At 47.9% G+C, this 19,978-nt stretch overlaps 1 protein-coding gene across 1 annotated transcript; it reads left to right on the top strand.

Annotated features, from left to right (window-relative positions):
- The first annotated feature begins 2,454 nt into the window (after positions 1–2,454).
- On the top strand, positions 2,455–14,028 carry GSDMA (gasdermin A). The gene is made up of 11 exons (XM_006068588.4): positions 2,455–2,606; positions 4,456–4,674; positions 4,857–5,037; positions 7,268–7,433; positions 8,603–8,699; positions 9,338–9,385; positions 10,329–10,349; positions 11,254–11,408; positions 11,874–11,988; positions 12,846–12,919; positions 13,435–14,028. Exons 2-11 carry the CDS (start codon positions 4,461–4,463, stop codon positions 13,675–13,677), a joined length of 1,314 nt encoding a protein of 437 aa, XP_006068650.1. The 5' UTR covers positions 2,455–2,606; positions 4,456–4,460; the 3' UTR covers positions 13,678–14,028.
- Positions 14,029–19,978: the final 5,950 nt, after the last annotated feature.

The following is a 19,978-nucleotide window of genomic DNA, read 5'->3' as shown; positions in this document are numbered from 1 at the left end:
GTGCCCCCTGCAGTAGACGTGTGAGATTCTTGACCATTGGACCTCCACGGAAGTCCCCAGGCATGACTTCCTGAAACCACTATTCTCCAAATCTCTGGAGAACGAGCTGAACCTTGACTTGCAGTCAGTGGGAGGAAGATAGACACCAGGAAGAAACTCCCCAAAGTCTGGCCAAGACAGTGGTGGGCTGAGAAGGTGGGGAGGGGGGCCACCTACTCTGGAACTTATTAAGGGATGGGAGACTGCACAGCCCAGGACCACATGCTGGTTGCTATAGAATCACATCCATGTGCTGAATAAGAGCTATAGAGAGGAAAAGATGAAAATCCAGGAAGAACCAGGAAACGAAACGTGGAGAGGATATTACACAGACACACATTTCTGCATACACGTGCACTCATGATGGGAACTGCATGACTAATGACAGCCCTCCCACACACTCCAGCTCCCACCTTTTCTTCTCCTAAGGAAAGGGATGTTTGCTTAAGGTGATGATGGTTAGAGCTGTTGAAGGAGGAGGTATTAGATAGCTACACAAGATGAGAGTGGGTAGGTAGAAAAAGAGGTAAACCAAAAGACAGAGGCAGGGGACATCCCTGATGGTCCAGTGGTTAAGACACACCCTCCAACACAGGGGGTGTGGGTTGGATCCCTGGTCAGGGAACTAAGATTCCCACGTGCTGCAGGTTGCGGCCAAAAAGTTTTTTAAAAACAAGGTTGGGAGCTTCCTTTGTGGTCCAGTGGTTAAGAATCCACCTGCAAAAACAGAGGACACAGGTTAGATCCCTGGGCCAGAAAGACCCCTCATGTTGGGGGCCAACTAAGCCTGTGTGCAGCAACTCCTGAGCCCCACACCCCTGAGAGCCAGCACACCACAACAAGAGAAACCACCACCATGAGAGGCCCATGCATCACAACTTGAGAAAGCCTGCATGCAGCAGCAAAGACCCAGTACAGCCCAAAAATCTTTTAAGTAATAATTAAAAAAAACAAAAACAAAAACGAAGTTGTATTCATATAAAGTCAATACACAAAAATCAATTTAAAAAAGAAAGATAGGAGGCAGGAACCAGAGGCCTAGCAAGGGCAAGGTCTTATCTTGTTTCAGGACCCAGAGGAGAGAGATTTGGGAGCAGCTGACATACTAACTGAGACTCTCGGGATAAAGGTGAAGTAGTTAAGTTTTTAAAACCTTGGCTGAGGGTGATGTGATCTCATCTCTCCCATTCACCACCAACCCCTCAAGAAAACCTCCAGTAAAGACCTAACTTACTCTTCATGGCCTTCAAGGTCACATTTCAGTTTTGGTGGGTGATATTGAGGAGAGCCAAGAGGTGAGAGCATGAAGGCTCAGTGGTGTTCAGATTTACGTGCGGATGGACAGTCACAGATCCCAACAACATAGGAGCTTTGCTTGTGAGTGTCTTGATTTGTCATCTAGGGACCTGTGATGTGTGTAAAGTCTCCTTCACAATTCCTTCCAGGCAGAGATTTAAGATAAGAGCAAGACTTTGATGGGGAGGGATAAATTGGGAGTTTGGGGTTAGCAGATACAAACTACTACATATAAAACAGACAACCAGGTCCTACTGTACAGCACAGGGAGCTATATTCAGGATCCTACAGTACACTATAATGGGAAAGAATACGAAAAAGAATATGTGCATATATGTATAACTGAGTCACTTTGCTGTATACCTGAAACCAGCACAGCATTGTCAATCCACTATACAATAACATTTTCAAAAACTACACTTCACTTAAAAGAAGATGAGAGCAAGACCTGAGTAACCAATGGTGAGGAGTCTGAATTCCCACAGCAAATACACATTGTGGGCTCTTCCATTAACTCCACTGGGCCTCTGTCTATGCGTATGTGTATGTACAATACTACGTGAGGTACAGAGATGCTGAACAGGAAGCAACGCAGAGAAACGTTTGGTGTATCTCCGTCTCCCCCTACACAGACATAAGCTTCTAGCAGTGCCATAGTTAGGTCCCTGTTTGACAAACAAGGCAGAGGACAGTTTTTCTAGCTGCTCTGCTTGTTGTTGGAATCTGAAGACACACAGGATTTCTTATCCCCTCATCACACCCACAAGGCCTCATCATGAATCCTAGATGCTTCCTGATGACCATGATGATAAAACAGACATGCCTGTCCCACATCACACACACGCATGTGAACACACACACACACACACCCCTGCCTGTCCCCACTGCCTCTTTCTGCAGCCCCCTCCAAGGTGCCTTCCTTCCACTGTTCTCAGCCTGTCAAGCCAAACTTCAGTCGCCACCTCTCCCCCACCCACGCTGGCACCTGCCTGGCAGCACCTCACCCACCCCCTCAGCCCTCAGGAGGCCAGGGCCCGGGGCAGGGCGCACGTGGAACAGGTTGATGCTGTTCTCCTGGAAGTGGAGCAGCTGAGGGGTGGGGTCACTGGGGCAGGCGGGGTCCCTGGAAGCCTACATCCTTGCCTCCACAGAGGCATAAAGCCACAGCCTGACCTGGTGAGGGACAGTCATTCTCTCAGCCCACAGACCCAGAGGGCTCCTGACCTTTACCCAAGACCCAGCTGCCAGACAGGACCCAGCACTGCTCCCTGGTAAGAACTTGATGACACCAGGGGTAGAGGGCAGTGGGGGTTCTAGGGGTGGGACAGGAAGGGCCTAGGAGTCCCATAGGGCCCAATGGGGTAGAAATGCTTTTTTTTTTTTTTAGTACTTATTTATTTATTTGGCTGCACTGGGGCTTGCTACATCTTTTAGTTGCAGCATGTGGGATCTAGTTCCCTGACCAGGGGTCGAACCTGGGGCCCCCTGCATTGATTGGGAGCATGGAGTCTTAGCCACTGGACCACCAGGGAAGTCCATGGGGTAGGAATCTTGACTGGCCTTGGGGAGGGAAGGGAAAGGTGGCCCCGTGAGCACTTCTCTGGTGAGAAGGAGACAGCAGTCACCCAAGACTTTCCTGGCTGGCCAGGTTGCCTGTCCCACCTGAGCCCTCCAAGGAATGAGGGATTAAAAAAGCACATTGGAGCATGGTTGTATGGTTGGCAGAATGGCCCCATGTACCTGTGAGTGTGCCCCCGGCCTCCCTGACTCTGTGAGGTTCCCACAGCGGGTATGAGGTGGTTTCCATCCAGCTGGTATGTCCTGTTCCACCCCTGGGGATAATTCAGCTGGGCCAGCTGGCTGACCAGCTAAAACACCTGGACTTGAACCTCAAAGGCAGAGACCAGAGGCCATGAACCTCTGGAGGCCATGAACCTAATGCAGGCCCCGCACTTTCCAGGGCCCTCTGATCCTAGCTTATGTCTCCCAGCATTAGTTGCTTCAGTCATGTCTGACTCTGCAACTCTTTGGACTGTAGCCCACCAGGCTCCTCTGTCCATGGGATTTTCCCAGCAAGAATCCTGCAGTGGGTTGCCAGGCCCTCCTCCAGAGGATCTTCCCGACCCAGGGATCAAACCCGTGTCTCCTGCATTGCAGGCAGATTCTTTACCATCTGAGCCACAGGGCTGCATTTCTTCATTCATTCTTTCCACACACACTTGTCAAGCTCCGTGTCTGCACTGGGCACTGTGCTTGGAGCTGAGGCCACAGAGATGACTAAGACCCACTTCCTGGCCTCGGGGAGGTCATGGTCAAATAGGTGAGGGTCAAGTAAACAGATCACAGCCACATGAGGTGGCAGGTGTTTCAGAAGGGCATGTACACAGTGCTTTGGGGACATGGGATAGAGTCACTGGCTGCTGGAAGCAGGGAAGGAAGGGGTCACAGAGGAATGACCCAAAGTAACCCAAAGTGAGTCTTAAAGGACAAACAGGGATTCCAGATGGAAGAGGAGGTATTACAAGTAGATGGGGCAAGAGCAAAGAGCAGCAAGATGTCTGGATCTGTTGAGTGGTGCCAGGAGGGAAGTGGGTCTACCCACAGCTGTGAGCCAGGAGCAGGGCAACATTAAGATACAGGGAAGTGACTCCCACCCAAAGAAAGAGCAACGGGGTGAGCAGCACTGTCCCCTGGGTCCTCCTAGGCCCCAGGGGTGGCTGCGTCCCTCCCCCAGGTTCCCCAGGTGGTGGTTTTCACGGTTCACTGGTGGGGAGACAAGGTGGGCGTGGCTGACTGAAAGGAGCTTTACTTCCACATTAATGAGATGTGCCAGTCAGGCTCCAGGTCCATGAAGACAGTGAGCAGGGACTGAGCAAAGAGCCCTTCACAACGAGAGGGGAGGGCTGCCTCCTCTAGCCAGCCTTGTAGCCGGGCAAGTTGTTTCAGCTCTCAGGGCCTCATTTCCTCACCATAAACGAAGACTCCTCTGGTCCCTTTCAGCTCTGACATCCTGAGGATTCAGGCGTCTTTAAGGGCATACCCTACCCCAGAGCCCATGGACCTGTCTTGGTGGAAGATGTCACCCTTCCTCCCAACTTGTCACTTTCCCTCCCCATACAGAGACAATGACCATGTTTGAAAATGTCACCCGGGCCCTGACCAGACAACTAAACCCTCGAGGGGACCTGACACCCCTGGACAGCCTCATAGACTTCAAGCGCTTCCATCCCTTCTGCCTGGTCCTGAGGAAGCGGAAGAGCACCCTCTTCTGGGGTGCCCGGTATATCCGCACCGACTACACCTTCCTGGACATTCTCGAACCTGGCAGCTCTCCTTCAGGTCAGCCTTGGCCACGGACTTGGGGACCGAGGGACGGGCTGGAGCCGGCCAACCAGGAGGACCTGAAGCTGTCTCTGCCCAGCGGACAGGGGTGGGAATCCTCTAGCCAGAAAGTTCTCGAAGGAGGCAGGGAGGAGGAAGCGCCTCTCAGCCCAGCCCCCTTCATCTTCTCCCTCCTGCAGACCCAACAGATTCCGGGAACTTTGGCTTTAAGAATATGTTGGACGCCCGAGTGGAGGGAGAGGTGGACGTGCCAAAGACAGTCAAGGTGAAGGGGACAGCTGGCCTGTCCCAGAACAGCACCCTGGAGGTCCAGACCCTCAGTGTGGCACCCAAGGCTCTAGAGACCTTGCACCAGGAGCGGTGAGACTTGGGGCAAAGCTGTGCGGTGGAAGGGTGCTCTGGGCCTTGAGTCCACGGGCAGGGCCCTCACACTGAACTTTCACCCATGGTCACCCCAGAGGAGCTCTTGAAGACGACCCTTCAGCCTGTGGGTGCTTCCGGGCCATTTCCTAACCACTCCCCTCAACCCCACCCCCATCCTTCCACCACCTCCCCACTCTCACGAGAACACCCGAGGATGAGTGTTTTCACACTTAAGAATTGTGTGGCCTTGGAAAAGTCACTTCGCTTCAGCTTTCTCTCCTGAAAAATGATAAGTGTTCGATGAAATTCTTTAGGGTTTTTTTCCCTTCCATAAGATTCTATGAAAATACACTAAAAATGGAAGAAACCTTAAATGCTCCCTACTGAGACTTGAGCACACCATTCTCCTTGAGTAAACAAAGCCCCCTACCCAGCCCCAACCCGAAGGGAGCAGTGCTCAGGAACGCTGCCCCAGCAGCACAAGGGGTGTGGCAGTTGCTGTGTCTGCTGGGTTTCCTCAGATGTTTGACTTGACAAGGGAACTGACTTTTTAAGTAGTTAAGTGGTGGTTGAAAGGAGGTGAGTGCTGGGGAGGCAAAAAGAAAGGGCTGAGGTGCTTGGGGAATCATGCACTAAACTCAGCCTGCCTGAGTACAAAGCACTCTATTAGGTGCTGGACTGCACGAGAACACCTTTGCCTTGTGATTTCAGAGTGGGGGGACATGTACAACAGTAACTCTAATCCAAGGCTAGAAATGTAAGTGCCAGAGGAGGGCTTTGCCTGAGTTTTGTGTGCTGGGGAAATGGGAACAGACTTCACGGAGGAGGCAGCCCACAACCTAGGCCTTGAAAGTGTGAAAGTGTTAGTCACTCAATCGTATCCACCAGGCTCTTCTTCCATGGAATTCTCCAGGCAAAAATACTGGAGTGGGTAGCCATTCCCTTCTCCATTCCCTTCTCCAGGGGATTTTCCCAACTCAGGGATGGAACCCGGGTCTCCTGCATTGCAGGTGGATTATTTACTATCTGAGCCAGCAGGGAAGCCCTAGGGAAGGCCTTGAAAGATTATCAGAAATTGGACTTGCAGGGCTGGGAGAATGCCATTACAAAGGCACACAGGTGAGAAATCTCAAAACCTATAGCGACAGGACTTCCCTGATAGTCCAATGGTTAAGACTCCAAGCTTCCAATGCAGGGGGTGTGGGTTCCATCCATAGTCAGGGAACTAAGATCCCACATGCTACACAGCGTGGCCAAAATAAATAAATAAATGCAATCCATCCATTAAAAAAAATTGTTTTAACCTATAGGGGCCATGAATAGCCAGTTTGGCAGAAGCAGGTAAGAGTAAAACAAGGGAGAAATGTAGGGAGAGCCAAGACCATGGAGGACCCAGGCCAAGGACACATCTATGCTGTACCATGTACAAGGAGACTTGACGATGCTCTGATGTGCCATGATTAATCTGGCCAGACGGAGGAAGTGTGTCAGAGGATAAAGAACAGGGAAGGCAGGCAGACCAGGCAAGACTCTGTTCCACTGCCTATCAGAGAGATAAACTCAGTAGGGAGGAGCAGACAGAAAGAAAAGGGCTGAATGGACTCAAAGTCTTGAGGACAACAGAGTGGATGGACTTGGCAGGGTGAGGGGGAGGATTTTGTCAAAATGCACCTGGGAGAGATCTAATGTGCCGTCTGGCCGTGTTAATACTTCTATATTGCAGGGAATTCCCTGGTGGTCCTGTGGTTAGGACTCCGAGCTTTCATTGGAGGGAACCTAGGTTCAATCCCTGGTCAGGGAACTAAGATTGCACAAGCTAAAAAATAAAAGTGGAGAGAAAGAAAGGACCCCCCAGGAGAGATGCACAGAACTAAGAACAGGGAGGAAAAGGAGGGGAATCCAAAGGAGAAAGAAACAACCACGAGACCCCATTCTTGGCCAGGCGCTGTGCCCGAGGATTCCCCAGTCTCTCTCTCTCTCTCTCTCTCTCTCTCTCTCCCCGGACGTAGGTGTCATCATCCTCATTTTATAGATGAGGCAACCCAGACTCAGAGCAGCTGCCCTGCCAGGAGGCGGGAGAGCTGGGTTCCAGCCTGTCTTGCTCCAGAGTCCTCACGCTTCCCGACACCCCCGTGCCTCACTGCTGGGAATGACAGAGGAAAAGAGAAGGGCAGGGCCCCGATGGGGAAAAGCTCTGGACGGGTCCCTTCCGTTTCTCCTGTCACAGGAAGCTGATGGCAGAGCACCCGTTCCTGGAGGAGATGCGAAGGCGAGGAGAGAACCTGTTCGTGGTGATGGAAGTAGTGGAGGCCGTGCAGGAGGTGACCCTGGAGAGAGCTGGCAGGGCCGAAGGCTGCTTCTCCCTCCCGTTCTTTGCCCCGTTGGGGTTACAGGTTTGCTTCACGCACACACACTTACATTGAGTTTACCCTCAGAGGCTGCATTGCTTTGCCCAGTCAGTACCCCTCACCCCAGGATACTGAAAAGGACCCACTCCCTCCCCTTGCTCTTCAACATCCAGACACCAGTTGGCCAGGAACCAATCATCTCTATGGTCAAGGTGCCCGGTTGGGTAGATTCCTGTGCCAGCTACCACAGGGAGCTACAAGAGAAGGGGAAACTCACGGTCACCAGTTTTCCCTTACAGTGCTCCCAGTCTTAAGAAAGACGTCCTTGATGCCAGAAAGGTCTCAGTCTCATGAAGGAGACACAGAGGTGAAAGGCCAGAGAATACAGGCTTGGAAAATTCAATGTAAATAAGTAGTCTTTACTTACGTATATCTATGCTGTGTAAGTATAGATCCAAAAAAAAGCAAGGAGATGAAACCAGTCAATCCTAAAGTAAATCAACCCTGAGTATTCATTGGAAGGACTGATGCTAAAGCTGAAGCTCCAATACTTTGGCCACCTGATACAAAGAGCTGACTCATTGGAAAAGACTCTGATGCTGGGAAAGATTGAAGGCTTTTGAAGGAGGTGGTAGAGGATGAGATGGTTAGATAGCATCACCGACTCAATGGACATGAATTTGAACGAATTCTGGGCGATAGTAGAGGAGAGAGGAGCCTGGCATGTTACAGTCCATGGGATCACAAAGAGACAGTCATGATTTAGCAACTGAATAACAACATACTGTGTAAATATTCAAGGGCTGAGTTGGCACCAGGAGTAAGGATTAATCATGGAAGGCTTCCTAAAGGAGGTGATCATGGGACAGATGGCCAAGAGGAAGAAGGAACCAGGGCCTAGATGGACGCTCTAAAGTGGGACAGGGACGCGCAGGCAGGTGATGAACAGGTCTGCCCAGTTCCTTCATGTGTCTGAACCCGGAAGACAGAAAGAGGTCATTAAAGGGGTGACCCGCAGAAATGAGCAGAAGAGCTCTGAAGCTCATTCCACACTGGATGGAAAGGTGATCAGGGACAGCACTGAAGGGTTCCTAACTTCTTATCTCCCCAAAGGCTTTTGGGCCTGGCCTTCCACTTGCCCTTTACCCCCTCACTTCCAACATCTTACATGTAGGATCTCTGCTGACTCACAAATCCTCATTGTCTACTCCTAGGGATCCGTAAACCACAAGGAGGCTGTTACCATCCCCAAGGGCTGCATCCTGGCATTTCGAGTGAGACAGCTGATGGTCAAAGGCAAAGATGAGTGGGGTGAGCATGTTTTCCCCTGCAGACAAGAGTTACCCACACACTCCTAAGGCATCCTGCTCCCCTCTTGTGGCAACACTGGGGAAGGAGTAAAGGGGTTGTATTGTATTGTGGTCCAACGTCCACAGACAGAACTGTAGGGGCTGCTCTGGGAGTGAGGAATCCTGGATTCTGAGCATCTCCTGAATGCTAGCTAGGCACCTTTGTTAGTAGGGAGAAGGGAGTACAGAGATGAACAAGCACAGCCTCTGCTCTCAAGAATTCTGGGGCCAGCAGTTTCCTGGTGGTCCAGCGGTTAACTCTCTGAACCTCCATTGCAGAGGCCTTGGGTTTGATCCCTGGACAGGGTACTCAGATCTGGCATGCCACGTGGCCAAAAAAATAGAAGTCTGGTTCTGATGGAGGAAACAGACACAGATACCAGTACTAGAATGCAAAGTAGAAAATAGTGATATCATACGGAAAGATTTACAGAGGAAGAAAAGATTACTTCCAGCCGTAGAGACAGATCGGGGATAATGTTGAGGTATTCAAAGACAGGTTCTTAGCCTTTAGCAGAGTTCATAGGCTTGAGGCCAGAGAAAGAAAGTTGGGGCAGCTGTTAAAAGTCCTTCTGCCCTCCCCGCTCTTGTTCCTTACAGATATCCCACACATCTACAATGATAACATGCACACCTTCCCTCCCGGAGGTAAGCAAAAATTGCTTCCTGGTTCCCCACGTGTTCCTCCCTACCCCTGACATTATCTGCTGACATCCTGCACCCTCTAACAGGGTATACCAGAAGCCCCCAAGGAGCCCCCTGGTTTTGTTTCCCAAGGCTCTAAAAATATCCATCTTCAGCTTTAGGAAAGGCAGAAAGAGGCATAGAAATGTGCCCAAGAGAGACCGAGAAACAGAAAGAGACCGGAAGGCACCATCAGAAGCAGCAATACTGGAGACAGTGTGTGTTCCCAAAATTGCAGAGGCGGATGAGCTCTGTTTTTATAATGATCACTGATAAAGCTGCCTTGACAACTGCTCTAGATAAAAAGGCACAAAGAGGTTTTATGCTGACATATGTGTGTTGTTTCTGTCTTCAGAAAAGCCAGAAGACGAGAAGTTCACCAGTGTTTCCTGTCATTTCACGGCAACTTTCTTGATAGGATTTTAAAACTCTAATGTTTTTCTTCCCTTCTCTCTGGGACTGAAAAGGAATATGGCAGAGCAGATCTCAGAAAGACTATTGTCTCTGAAACATGGCAGGGATTCCAATAGCTTAGGAAAAAGCAGTGGAAGGGGGAAAGTCTTTGGACAAGACTCCCAGGTGGTCAGATGCCTCCGACCTCTGTCCTCAAGGCCTTAGTAATAACAACCTGTCACATGCACGTCTGCGTCTCTGCTGCCCAGAGCCTGGGGTGGGAGCCACTGAGCCACAGTGATGCCAACTCAATCCAAGTGCCCCTTTTCACAATGCCTTAGCTTCTCTGCTGCCCCATTTCTGCCTCCCACAAATGGAACAAGAGTATCTTTAAGTCAGCTGGGACATCCCAGGAGACAGGATGTATTTCCTAACCTCCATTCATGTCCCACTCCCTGGGTATGGCTACTGTTTGGGAGGATTGCCTTCTAATTGGATTTTTTTTTTCCTTCAGTTATCCAGGCATCTGATGTTGGTAAGGAAATTTGTGTTTCTCCCTACATGTTGGCAGGAAGGCAGTGGAAGTAGCCTTGGGGTGAAGGGAGAGGAAGACAAGTGCTGAGTCCCTGGTGGTGGGGCTTGGAGCCACTTCCAGGAAGCCCACTCTTTCCAAAGCAGGCTGGATGTTCCTAGGATGCCAGGCCCCTAGAGGGGCAGGCCAAGGTTCGAGCTATCCCTAGCTGACCCATGTCCCTGGATTTAGACCCACTACTCTTGGGGCTTCCCAGGTGCTGCTAGTGCTAAAGAATCTGCTTGCCAGCGTAGGACACATAAGACACGCAAGTCCAATCCCTGGGTTGGGAAGATCCCCTGGAGGAGGGCATGGTAACCCACTCCGGTATTCTTGCCTGGAGAATCCATGGACAGAGGAGCCTGGTGGGCTACAGTCCATAGGGTCACGAAGAGTTGGACATGGCTGAAGCGACTTGGCATGCAGCATGCACACACTTCTGAGCAGTCCCCTCCCGGTCTTCACCCAGTCACCAAAATCACTTTGTCAACTGACTCTTAAGAAGGGAAAATAGACCTTCCTTCTCAACTCTTAGGGGGTGGTCCTAGAGAAAGGGAAGTCAGTTGTCTACTGATCTGGGACGGAGCCTAGAATCTCAGGGGGAATGAACGCCTGGTTTAGATGATACTGTGGGTCCTGGCCCACCCCTCGATTCCCCATCTCCCCACTCAACACCTTAAGTCAAGTCTAGGGAATAACTTTATAACTGTGTAACTTGGTCAAGCAAAAAAAGAAGCCAGGCTCTAGCTGAGAGCAGAGCTCAGGGGGAGCAGAGCCTGGGGGCCTGAGCAGGGCTGAGTGAAGGAGATCCGCCAGGAGCGCACATACTGAAGTGGTGAAGAGGATGCCACATCTGCTGTTGCCACAGGGGCGGTACACGAGGACTTCAGGACCCTAAAAGAAGAGGTTCAAAGGGAGACCCAGGAAGTGGAGAAACTGAGCCTGGAAGGGAAGAGCTCCCTGCTCAGCTCCCTCAGCAAACTCCTAGGGAAGAAAAAGGAGCTACAAGACCTGGAGCTGACGGTGAGGACCCAAGGGAATGGCAGGAGATGCAGGGAACATGGAGGTGGGGGAGCTGTTGGGGGATCCCACAGACCTGGCAGAAGATGGCCAGTGGCCAGAGGAGTCGGCAGTGGATGCCTTCTCCAAGGCTGGTCAAGTGCCCCCCTCCCAGGTTGCCAGGGTCGCCACTGTGCCCTGTGCCCCTTTGGAGATGGGCAAACAGTGCAGATTCCCAGGCTTCCCCCTGATCGACAGAGGTGGGCAGCAGGCCAGCAGAACCTTCTTTTGGAAGGGGGCTGGACCTTTCCTTTCCAGAGTCCAAGCCTCAGGGACCAAGGAACCCAAGAGTCTAATACTTTTCAGGACTTGATATCTTGAAAAAGAAACAAGGAAATGGAGAGAGTTAATACACCTCAAGGGACTGTCATGCGCCAGGCACTGGGAGCTCTACCCATGTTCTCCTAAGTCACCCAGCTTTCCCCACAGCTTGAAGAAGCTTTAGGCAAAGGACATGAAGAGACCCTGGAGGCACTCCCAAAGAATGTCCTGCTATCAAAGGGGGCTATGGACGCCATCCTCTATTTCCTTGGAGCCCTAGCAGGTAAGTGGGGAATGAGGTCTTCATTTATACACCTATTCAGTAGTAGGAATGAGTCACTAAATGAATTCTTGAATGAATGAATGAGTAAATAAATGCCAGGCAAATTATACTGCAGTTAAGTAGTTTATATTTCATTCTAAAAAATTGGTTTCATTCCTTAGGATTCACATGGTCGCCATACCCTAGTCTTGCTAACAGAGGTTGGGAAATAATCCTAGTTTTATCAGCCATATATTTAAAACTTCTGCATATCTCTAAGCTCATCACTTTAATTTCAATATCTGATAGCTTTAATCTGAGGATAACATCTTCTGATCTTACCCCTGAATTCTTTTTCCCTCTGCAAGAAACATTGTCCCACTTTGAAAAACACTCTGATCCTTCACATGTAAGCTGAGATGTTTGTTCCTTCAAGAAGGCTGCCCTAGGAGCTTCCCTGGTGGTGGCTAAGACCCCATGCTCCCAATTCAGGGGGTCCAGGTTTGATCCCTGGTCGGGGAACTAGATTCCACATGCCTCGACTAAGACCCAGCACAGACAGATTAATTAATTAATTTTAAAAAAAAGAAGACACCTGCCCTCAAACACCAAGACCAAAGTAGATCCTCAGCTATGGCTCCTGTCACAGCCTACATTGTAATTGCACGTTATTTTGTCTTCTCCACTAGAATGCGGAGAAATTCCTTGAGTGAGCATGATTTTTTCTGGGCCAACAAAGGTGCCTGGCCCAGAACAGGCATTCCACCGTGGGTGAACATATAAATCAGTGAATGCTGAAATTCTGGAAGTACACCCACTTGGAACTTGTAGTTCCCTTTGCACCAACACACATCTCTTCCTCTGCTTTTTTTCTCCAGAGCTAAGTGAAGCCCAACAGAAGCTGCTGGTAAAATCCATGGAGAAAAAGATCCTACCAGTGCAGCTAAAGCTGGTAAGAAAAAAATGGCAGCTGTTAGGGAGACTTTGGAAGGGAGTCAGCTATAACTGGCGGAAAGATACAATCTAACCTAATGACAGAACCCTCCTACAGGGCCTCTGTCTTATTCTAGGAGATCATGCCTGCTTCTCATTTCTCTCCATGTTTCTTCCTATTTGCTATTTCGCAACTAGAGGTAGAGGAGTGCATTTCTGGGCAACTATCTGCGTTTTTCAGTCTGGTCCTGGGAGAAGAGACAGAAAACTCTAGCTTGGTTTATTCCTAGCCAAGTGATGTGAGTCAATCTTAATGTCTCTGAGTCTCAATTCACTCCTCTGTAAAAGGGGCCTAAAAATAAATGTACTGCCCTTCCTACAAGGCTGTTAAAAAGCCCAGGCAGAGTTGTCATGTAATGTAACCTAAGGGGTTATAGTGAGAGAAAGTTAGCCCTCTTTGTGGATTTTGTGAGATGGGAGAAAGGAATAGAGGTTTCCAGTTCTTTCTTCTCATGCTACTTTGCTTCCTTCCAGGTGGAGAGCACAATGGAACAGAATTTCCTCCAGGATAAAGAGGGTGTATTCCCTCTGCGACCTGAGCTGCTTTCCTCCCTTGGGGAAGAGGAACTGACCCTCACAGAGGCCCTAGTGGGGCTGAGTGGCCTGGAAGTGCAGAGATCCGGCCCCCAGTACACATGGGACCCAGACACCCTCCCCCGCCTCTGTGCCCTGTACGCTGGCCTCTCCCTCCTGCAGCTACTGACCAAGGCCTCCTAACTTGCCTTTTCCACTCAACTCCTGCTTCCTTAATGCCTTCCCTACCTCACTGTACCCTGTGTGAACACCCAAGGGCATTTCAGAACCACCAGGCTAAGGATAATGGAAACTGTAGCTGATCACTCAATTCCCACTTGTCCAACTCTGTACATCCCCCATCCCTATTGCTCCACAGCCCATCCACAGATGCTTAAATTCTCTAATAGAGTAAACACTCAAAGTTGAAAAACTATGAACCATTTCAGCAAATCCCAAATTAATTAATTAATTTCCTATCCCAACCCCTCCCACTTATGATTCCCAAAATCAAACTTTACTGGAATTGATGAAAAAAACATTATTTTACTTTGAGTGAAACGTCTTTTGGTGTTTTTCCTTAAAGAATCTATCCTAAGGAAATTCTTAATTTGTGCCAGAAAAAAACAAAGACATTATCATACTCTATACAGATTATATGTACATGAATACTATTATGATGTCCTCAGACCAGCTAGAAAATGCTCAGAGAACTATGAAGGTGTAGAATTTGGACTCTAGACTCTAGAATCAGAAGATCATCAAAGCAATTTGTCTTCCAAGAGGAGATTTGAGATTCTCTGGACTTGGGTTGAGGGACTGGAAAAGGTGAATATCTAGAGATATGTGGTACAAACACAAGAGTAAGACAACTTCCAAGTTTATTGAATAGAAAATGCAGGGGAATTCCCTGGCTCTCCAGTTGTTAGGACTCTTAAGTTTCCAATGCCAGGGGGCCAGGTTTTATCCTCAGTCTTGGAACTAAGATACCACAATCCATGCAGCCAGAAATATATATATATATATTTATATATAATATATATATAAATATATATATTTATATATACATATATTCCCTGGCTCTCCAGTTGTTAGGACTCTTAAGTTTCCAATGCCAGGGGGCCAGGTTTTATCCTCAGTCTGGGAACTAAGATACCACAATCCATGCAGCCAAAAAAATATATATATATATATTTATATATTATATATATATATATTTTTTTTTAATGCAGATAAGTCAAAAATAAATGGTACCCCAAGAATACTGGGTGGCTTCCCAGGTGGTACTAGTGGTAAAGAATCCACCTGCTAATGCAGGAGATGCAAGAGACTTGGGTTTCATCCCTGGGTCAGGAAGATCCCCTGGAGTAGGAAATGGCATTCCACCCCAGTAGTCTTGCCTGGAAAATACCACAGGCAGAGGAGCCTGGTGGGGTACAGTCCATGGGGCCGCAAAGAGTCAGACAGGACGGAGCATACACAAGAATAAGACTGATCCAAAATTTTAAAAAAGAAAATATAATATTATCTTCTCATTCCACCTTTCCTTCTTCTGCCCTCAATTAGGGTGGTTGCAGGAGAAAGTGAGGTGGATAGAATTGGCATGTGGACGGGTTAACATACACATTCAGTCTCATAAAACTGCTAGGTTTATACCAGCCTCCTCTGCCTAAAGCTGGGTTTTAACATCTTTCACTGATCTCTTTTAACATAGTTTTATGGGTGGAATAATTTCTCCAAGGTTTTTGGCCCCAGGAGTCAGACTCTTCTTCTTAGCCACCCTTCTCCAGGCTGGTTCCCTCACTCACCAAGAATTCAAGACCAACTGCCAAAAACTTTGTGTTAAGCCATCCTCCCCCATGCTGGGGCGTCTCCAAGGCCTTGCTCAAGGACATACTAGGCAGTTATCTGCTAACTTGATTGTTTTTCCCTTGTGATGTAAACTTAATAATGAAGTGAGCTAACATTCTAACTATCCAGAAAGGTAACCTCATAAAGATGAACAGCAAAGCCCATCTGTATTCTTCCTTTGCCATTCTCATCTACCTACAGTTACAGATATGGTGTTATAAAGAACATGCTTTAGGGGCTTCCCTGGTGGTCCAATGGCTAGCACTCCAAGCTCCCAATGCTGGGGGCCCCGGTTTCAGCCCTGGTCAGGGAACTAGATCCAGCATGCTTCAACTAAGACTCAGCATGGCCAAATAAATAGATATTAAAAAAAAAAAAAAAGAAGAAGAAGAACACATTTTAATGAGTTTACTCCAATGATGATTCAAAAGTCCTGTTATCCAATCTCCCAGCCCTAGAGCGCAAGGGTACAGTTCGGGAAGAATTGATCATTTTTCACTAAAACTGGAGAACACAATTTTCCATTTAGGAAATCACTACTTAGTACAAGGAGCTAGCTCTTCACTCCAATAGTATAAAAGGAGGGATACAAAGAATATCCTCTCTTTGTAAAAATATAAAGGAGAATATGGTCAAAACATTCTCTGCCCTCTAGGACCTTACAGCAGGGCTAGGTTGCCTTGCAGGGTCTGACCTGGTCTAAACGCAAAGCTTCCATTTACAGAAGAGATAAAAGTTCCAAGATAGGAGAGGAGTTTTTTGCTTTTTGTGTCTTAGGAAGTTGGAATCTGTATACTCCTGCAGAATCACCGGAGGAGTCCTTTGAAAGAGTGGACGGGGTTTCAGATCCAGTTTCTTTTCCCTAGGGGACTCAGGTGCTCCTTAAGCGCACTAGTATTCTGTTCCCCATTTCACTACAGTGTCTGTCTGGATGCACATCATCTCCCCAAAGGACCCCTGAAGCCTCTCTGTTTCCTCCAGCCTCACAATACACCACAGCCCAGAGCAGAGCTTCCAGCATGCCACATTCTGAAGCTGATTTTTTTTACCACCCCGCCCCCTAAATATGCTATCCCTGGGTCTCATAGAGACCAGAATCCTAAATTTTATTACATTGAAGTAATTACACCCAAATACACTCTCCCCGAAAAAAAGTCTGAGATGAAATGCAGTACTTGGATGCAATCTCAAAAATGACAGAATGATCTCTGTTCATTTCCAAGGCAGACCATTCAATATCACAGTAATCCAAGTCTATGCCCTGACCAGTAATGCTGAAGAAGCTGAAGTTGAACAGTTCTATGAAGACCTACAAGACCTTCTAGAACTAACACCCAAAAAGATGTCCTTTCCATTATAGGGGAATGGAATGCAAAAGTAGGAAGTCAAGAAATACCTGGAGTAACAGGCAAATTTGGCCTTGGAGTACAGAATGAAGCAGGGCAAAGGCTAACAGAGTTTTGCCAAGAGAACAAACTGGTCATAGCAAACACCCTCTTCCAACAACACAAGAGAAGACTCTACACATGGACGTCATCAGATGGTCAATACCAAAATCAGATTGATTATATTCTTTGCAGCCAAAGATGGAGAAGCTCTATACAGTCAGCAAAAACAAGACTGGGAGCTGACTGTGGCTCAGATCATGAACTCCTTATTGCCAAATTCAGACTTAAATTTTAAAAAGTAGGGAAAACCACTAGACCACTCAGGTATGACCTAAATCAAATCCCTTAAAATTATACAGTAGAAGTGAGAAATAGATTCAAGGGATTAGATCTGATAGGCAGAGTGCCTAAAGAACTATGGATGGATGTTCATGACATTGTACAGGAGGCAGTGACCAAGGCCATCCCCAAGAAAAAGAAATGCAGAAAGGCAAAATGGTTGTCTGAGGAGACCTTACAAATAGCTGTGAAAAGAAGAGGAGCAAAAGGCAAAGGAGAAAAGGAAAGATATACCCATTTGAATGCAGAGTTCCAAAAAATAACAAGGAGAGATAAGAAAGCCTTCCTCAGTGATCAATGCAAAGAAATAGAGGAAAACAATAGAATGGGAAAGACTAGACTTCTCTTCAAGAAAATTAGAGATACCAAGGGAACACTTCATGCAAAGATGTGCACATTAAAGGACAGAAATGGTATGGACCTAACAGAAGCAGAAGATATTAAGAAGTGGCAAGAATACACAGAAGAACTATACAAAAGAGATCTTCACGACCCAGATAATCACGATGGTGTGATCACTCACCACTCTTGTCGAGCCAGACATCCTGGAATGTGAAGTCAAGTGGGGCTTAGGAAGCATCACTACAAACAAAGCTAGTGGAGGTGATGGAATTCCAGTTGAGCTAGTTCAAATCCTAAAAGATGATGCTGTGAAAGTGCTGCATTCAATATGCCGGAAAAATTGGAAAACTCACCAGTGGCCACAGGACTGGAAAAGGTCAGTTTCTATTCTAATCCCAAAGAAAAGCAATGCCAAAGAATGCTCAAACTACCACACAATTGCACTCATCTCACACGCTAACAAAGTAATGCTCAAAATTCTCCAAGCCAGGCTTCAACAGTAGGTGTACCTTGAATTTCCAGATGGTCAAGCTGGATTTAGAAAAGGTAGAGGAACCAGAGATCAAATTGCCAACATCCGTTGGATCATCAAAAAATCAAGAGAGGTCCAGAAAAACATCTTCCTCTGTTTTATTGACTACACCAAAGCCTTTGACTGTGTGGATCACAACAAACTGTGGAAAATTCTTAAAGAGATGGGAATACCAGACCATGTGACCTGCCTCCTGAGAAACCTATATGCAGGTCAAGACGCAACAGTTAAAACTGGACATGGAACAACAGACTGGTTCTAAATCGGGAAAGGAGTATGTCAAGGCTGTATATTGTCACCCTGCTTATTTAATTTATATGCAGAGTATACCATGAGAAACGCTGGGCTGGAGGAAGCACAAGCTGGAATCAAGATTGCCGGGAGAAATATCAATAACCTCAGATATGCAGATGACACCACCCTTATGGCAGAAAATGAAGAAGAACTAAAGAGCCTCTTGATAAAAGTGAAAGAGGAGAGTGAAAAAGTTGGCTTAAAACTAAACATTCAGAAAACTAAGATCATGGCATCTGGTCCCATCACTTAATGGCAAATAGATGGGGAATCAATGGAAACAATGAGAGACTTTATTTTGGGGGGCTCCAAAATCACTGCAGATGGTGACTGCAGCCATGAAATTAAAAGACGCTTGCTCCTTGGAAGAAAAGTTATGACCAACCTGGACAGCATATTAAAAATCAGAGACATTACTTTGCCAGCAAAGGTCTGTCTAGTCAAAGCTATGGTTTTTCCAGTAGTCATGTATGAATGTGGGAGTTGGACTATAAAGAAAGCTGAGAGCGGAAGAATTGATGCTTTTGAACTGTGGTGTTGGAGAAGACTCTTGAGAGTCCCTTGGACTGCAAGGAGATCCAACCAGTCCATCCTAAAGCAAATCAGTCCTGTATATTCATTGGAAACTCCAATGCTTTGGCCCCTGATGTGACGAAGCGACTCATTTGAAAAGACCCTAATGTTGGGAAAGATTGAAGCGGGAGAAGGGGACGCGACAGAGGATGAGATGGTTGGATGACATCACCAACTCAATGGACATGAGTTTGAGTAAATTCCGGGAGTTGGTGATGGACAGGGAGGCCTGGTGTGCTGTAGTCCATGCTGTCGCAAGGAGTCGGAAACGACTGAGCGACTGAACTGATAGACACTCTCCCCATCCGCATTCCTCCGCTGCGGATTTTATGCTTTATTTTCAGCCCTAGCTAAACACAGATGCACTTGCCTTGTGGCTCAGCTGGTAAAGAATCCGCCTGCAATGCGGGAGACATGGGTTCGATCCCTGGGTTGGGAAGATCCTCTGGAGAAGGGGAAGGCTACCAATCCAGTGACTTTCACTTTTATTTTTCAAACTCGGACAAAGTCTGAATCCCATAGGGTTTTCTGTCGTCTCCAGTTCGGTTTTATTTCAAATCCAACAGAGCTGATACTTTCCAATTGTGGTCCTGGAGGAGACTCTTGAGAGTCCCTTGTACAGCAAGGAAATCAAACCAGTCAATTCTAAAGGAAATCAACCCTGAATATTCATTGGAAGGGCTGATGCTGAAGCTGAAGCGCCAATACTTTGGCCACCTGATGCCAGGAGCCGAATAACACGAAAAGACCCTGATGCTGGGAAAGACTGAGGGCACGATAAGGAAGCGACAGAGGATAAGATGTTTGGGTGTCATCACCGACTCAATGAACATTTGTTGTTGCTCAGTTGCTCAGTCGTGTCCGAGTCTTTTTTCGACCCCATGGATAGCAGTACGCCAGGCAAACTCCAGTAGACAGCGATTAACAGGGAAGCCTGGCTTGCTGCAGTTCATGCGGTCGCAAAGAATCGGACACGACCGAGCGACTGAACAACAGCCTAGCTCCACAACCCTCCTCAGATTATTTTCTTCTCTCGTGCCCGATTAACCGGGCTACGGTTGAGGACCAGCCTCGTGGATCTCGAAAGTGAATCCTGCCGGGGGCAAACTGAGCGAGTTTAAGCATGAAACCCGCCCAGCAACTGATGGCGTCAAAACGCCCTGCATTCCGGTAGGTCCTACTCACT

Source organism: Bubalus bubalis, chromosome 3 (genome assembly GCF_019923935.1).
Source record: "Bubalus bubalis isolate 160015118507 breed Murrah chromosome 3, NDDB_SH_1, whole genome shotgun sequence".
In the NCBI taxonomy this organism is placed as follows: Eukaryota; Metazoa; Chordata; class Mammalia; order Artiodactyla; family Bovidae; genus Bubalus; species Bubalus bubalis.
The sequence above is the reverse complement of the archived record's forward strand: the minus strand, read 5'-3'. Positions and strand labels throughout refer to the sequence as shown.